The sequence below is a fragment of the Stegastes partitus genome, unplaced genomic scaffold, assembly GCF_000690725.1.
Source record: "Stegastes partitus isolate 25-593 unplaced genomic scaffold, Stegastes_partitus-1.0.2 Scaffold270, whole genome shotgun sequence".
Lineage (NCBI taxonomy): Eukaryota > Metazoa > Chordata > Actinopteri > Pomacentridae > Stegastes > Stegastes partitus.
The window spans coordinates 391,757-396,445 of record NW_007578001.1 but is presented as its reverse complement, the minus strand read 5'-3'; the positions used below and the strand labels follow the sequence as shown (position 1 = coordinate 396,445).

Sequence of the window (4,689 nt, the reverse complement as noted above, 5' to 3'; positions counted from 1 at the left end):
CTGCGTCACAGCTAGAAGATCCCCGATTCGTGTTCCTGTTAGGACGCCTGAGATCTTTCTGTGTGGAGTTTGCATGGTCTCCCTGTGCAGTGTGGGTGCCCCTTGGGTTCTCTGGCTTTCTCCCACACTCTAACAAACATGCTGAAGTTAACTGGTGATTCTAAATTGTCAGTAGGTGTGAATGCAAATGTGCTTGTTTGTCTCAATGTGTAGCCCTGCAATAGACTGGTGTCCTGTCCAGGGTGTCCCCAGCCTTCGCCCCGAGTCAGCTGGCATAGGCTCCAGTTCTGTACATATCAACATGGCTCATTCTAAGCCATGTTGAACCACAGTGTTTCTACAGTCACCCATAATAGACAAAGCAAACACCAGAGGGGGCCTTTCATGTTTTTAGTGGCCACCACAGGTTCTCCTGCATGCTTGGAAGGGGACATCGAGGTGAATGGTATTCAGCTGGTAACAGTTGGCTACCTCACTGCAACACTGAGCCTTTAGGTCTGTAATAAAGGAACTGTAGGGAGATGCATTGGAAGGGGATTTGAAACTTTGAGGCAGCAGATACACAAAAAGGTGCACACAAAATTGGACAATTACAGAGTCTATATCCTAAGCATTATGCGTAAATCAAAGCCCTCGGGCAATATCCTGCGCATCAGATCCCTGGATTTCTCCTTGAATCCTCCACTGCACACTGAACAAAATTATCCGCCCATTGTTTCTCAACCGTGTGCCACTTCAATGACAAACACCACAGACTCATATTGAATTTTCAGTGAACTGATGTGAAACTGAAAGAAAGCAAAACATTGTGAAAAGTAAAGGATTACATTCCCCGGGCTGGTTTGACAAATGGCTCACATCCCGCTGCCAAATCAGGTATGAATTGATATGAGACATTAGAGTATCAAAGACCTTGCAGAAGTGATGAAGTGGCGCTTGAACATGTCCCTGACATCCACTACCTCATCAAGCTCTGTGCCAGTTTAATTTATTCTAAAATCACAGGATGAAAGAGGCTGCGGTGCATATGGCAAGATGCCACACCTTTCATTCAAGAAGTCAGTGACCAGGAATACCACAATACATTTCAGCACATAAAGTAAAGCCAAAGCTTCCAGGGAGTTTTTAATTAGTCATTCATAACCACTGAGAGACAGCAGGAAGTAAATCTTGGTAAAAGGAGCAGGCGGAAGAAAATAAACTGATATGTTTATTGCTGGCAAACACTCAGACATAGACTTCTTTTGTTTTTGAGTAACTTAAAGTCAACAAATTATATCCAGGGAACATGAAAAAGGAGGAGGAAAATGCTGTGTTGTTAGAAACTCCTGTCTCCGGCACGCTGCCATCCAGCACAGTCCAGAGCATCCCTTCAATTTCCACCTCATAAACTTCTAAAGAACACACACCAGCCATTAGCCATTAGCTCTAAATCTATCACAACCTTGTAAACTTCTCGACCAGAGTGCACCTCACCTCACACGTACTGCACGCAGCCTCAGTCACACATATCCAGTTTTCTCTCTTTTTTGCCACAAAAGTGTGTGCATTCAGCGTGTGTGCATTCAGCGTGTGTACGTGTGTGTTTAATCATGGTAGGGTCAGCAGCACAGCTCATTAAAGTAATGAGAGTCACACAGTCTTTATTTTACTTGTCTCGCTCTGTCTCACCAGAAGATGACTCAGTGTGAGTCGGGCAAAGTGAGTCTCGCAAGAAGGAGAAGAGAGGGCATTTCAACCACAATTAATATTTTATCTGTATTTTTCTTCTTCTAAAAAGTTAGTTTTGCAAAACAGAGAGACACATTTAAAGCATCATTATAAAATGTGGCTTTTCTCATGCCACTGTGGGCTGTATTACCGATGAGTGAAGAGCTGCCAGTTTTGCACACGAACACATGGACAGAATAGATCAACTGATCAGTTACTAAAGAGCATCAAAAGTGTATATCACACGCTCTTACATGGAGTGGTTATACATCCCTCAGTGATTCTGTACACAGTCTGAGCTCTACAGTCCTTCTGCCTTCTGGACTAAGTTCCTCCATTAAAAAAATTCATTAACTTAAGTACTCACAGGGGAGTTGGCACACGCACACATACACTTATTAAGGCTTCTATTCTCCATAAATTATGTTTAAAATATGCTGAAGAGTGATGCTCAGAGTATAATGGAAGTACAAATGGGGCCTCCAGGGTGTGTGTTTGTTTGCGTCTGCATCCATGCGTAGAGTCCTGTAGCACGAAAGATATGTTTGCAAGAGGAACTGTTTTTGAGATGACAGAGTTGTTGGCACACCTTGACAACTGGGTGCAGTCCAGCAGGTGCATCAGGGATGAACAGTGTCTTCTATAGTGTAGCATCCAGAATAATGGAGAGAAAATGCTTAATCTATGCAGTTTGTGTATTTAACTGAGTAAACTACGCGCCTGCTCTTCATGTAAAGTCTTAAAATTACAGCAGAGAAGCACTGACACTAATGTTTATTATAAGAAGGAAATTTAAGGTCATGGCAGCACGCAACTGTTGCCTGGAGTGTACAGGGCACTCTGGGCAATGAGCAGAGGAAAAAAATAACCAAAGAATGGGGATAAGAATCCCATCTGTCCTGCTGTCACTAAGAGATAAGAGATAAGCAAGTGTGAACAATGAGAAGAAGATTGGACTTAGGGCAGACAAAACACAGGTCATCCTGATAAGACAGGCCAAACAAGGCGTGGGTGCGCGGTGACAGCTCCTGGAGGTGAGCCAGAGCAGGACAAGGATCTTTTTTCAGAAAACTCTTTAATAAATGGCAAGTTTTTTAAAAAAAAAAAAACATTGTCAATTTATTATTCAGAAAATGTTGCATTTGCATGTTAAACTGTAATCGGACACCACATCTGTGACATGGCCTTATAATTGAGTAGGTGGTCAACTACAGCTTTACCGCAAATCAATAAAGGCTTCCATAAGGTTCGGTTTAATTGACATAGTGTCGATGTGACAACATTTATTCACTGAACGACTGAACTGAAGTTTGTTAGAATACATCAGACCTACCCAGCCCAACCACAAAGCATGCTGACCTGTGATCTGCCTATTTTGTCTCTTTATACATGAGCATATCAAAGCTATAACCTAATGCAACTACTATGAGTAAGGCTGACATTCCCTCAGTGAGACAAGTGCCTCTACACAGCACTCAGACCCATTCTGTCCATAGTGCTATCGATTAAAAGGTAAAAGCACACACCCCAGGGGCAGAGGGAGGCCATACCCACAGCTAAAGTTACTCTGTATGTGTGTGTGTTTGAGAGAGAGAAGGGGGGTGGGGGAGAGAGTGAGTGTGTTTCATGGCCCACAGTTGCACTGGTAACCCAAACCTTCAGACAGCCCACTCAGGACCAGAGGGAATGGGCAGTGCAGAAGAAAAGTACCATCATGCACCTACGCAACCTTTAAAATCTCAGAAAATTAGGTTTTTGTTCTGCTATAATTCTCACTTAACCAAGGAAACTATATATAAGACTAATATCCATTACCTTCCCCGCCGACAGGCTCGAACATCCCAAACTGCTCCAAGACTTTGATGAAGAGACCCATGACCACCAGCACGGCAATCATCTCCAAGCCATCCAGACTCAACATCTTGGGAGACCAGCGTCGGTCATCGCCCAGCGCTGTGCCACCGAGCCGGGTTGGGCTGACCCGAGTCCGGCCAGCAACACAAGACCTGTCAAACTGCACCCAACCTGAGCGGTTTGTCCAACTTTAGGTCACTTCTAACTGCTTCGATCCAATCCCTACTCTTTACTGAGAGGAGTGATTAAAAAGAAAATGAAAAAAATCAGTCAATTGCAATAATAGGAAAATAACTTAATGGGTGTTTCTCCTCTGTCATCCGATATGTGCCCTCAGTCAGCCTCTCTTATCCCCTGGTGGAGGCCATAACTGCGGGAGCTACAGGCTGCATCCAAATTGTCACAACAGCTGGGCGAAAGTTTTAAAGATTTTTTTCTTCTTCTCCTCTTCTCTCACTTTCTTCTTCCAGGCCCCCGTCGAGTGATGGAATCTGGGGATGCGCTTGTGCCTGCTAGTCCTTTGGCAGTGGTTGTCAGGAAGCGAGTGTTGTGAGGGGGGAAAGAGGGAGTGAGTGAGAGAGAGGCGGCAGATAAAGAGAGGGGGAGAGGATGAGTGGGAGATGGCATAGAAAATGAGAGAGAGGGAGAGAGACTAACCGCCAGAGAGAGAGAGAGAGAGAGACAGAGAGACGGAGAGAGAGTGGGCCAGAGACACACAAACACACACACAGTGAAGACAGATTGTTGTTGGGGATGAGAGAGTTGAGGTAAACCCTCCCGCTCCACTGGCATTACCTTGATTGATTTGCCTAATGCGGTTTCCTTGGTAACTGTGAGTGTTTAAAGAAGGTTCATCTAATGGAAAGAAAATATATTTCTGTTCACCTGAATTCAAGCACCGTCTCAAATGTGTATTTTCACCGTATGGAGATTGCAGCATCTGTTCTGCAGCCTACGTGCCTGTCGGTCGATACAATGTCTCATTAACTTTTTAAATGTGTTGCTATCAGGGCTCGATGGGCAAAGGATTTTTTTTTTTGGGGGGCTTTGGTACAGAAAATGCTAAATTGGAGAGACAAACATCATAGAGGAAAAGAAAAAAAAGGTAAATGTAACAAGTTTAGA

General features: G+C 44.1%; 1 protein-coding gene across 8 annotated transcripts in view; it reads right to left on the bottom strand.

The window, feature by feature from the left end:
• LOC103357729 (Kv channel-interacting protein 2) overlaps positions 1-4,689 on the bottom strand; it is a 108,907-nt gene that overhangs the window by 21,176 nt on the left and 83,042 nt on the right. The window contains exon 1 of one of the 8 annotated variants that reach the window (XM_008282412.1): positions 3,526-3,607. The exons of the other annotated variants lie outside the window; for them this stretch is intronic. Within the exon in view, the coding sequence (XP_008280634.1) occupies positions 3,526-3,607 (82 nt within the window). Of the gene's footprint in view, positions 1-3,525; positions 3,608-4,689 lie in introns of those variants that run through there. 8 annotated transcript variants of the gene reach the window in all.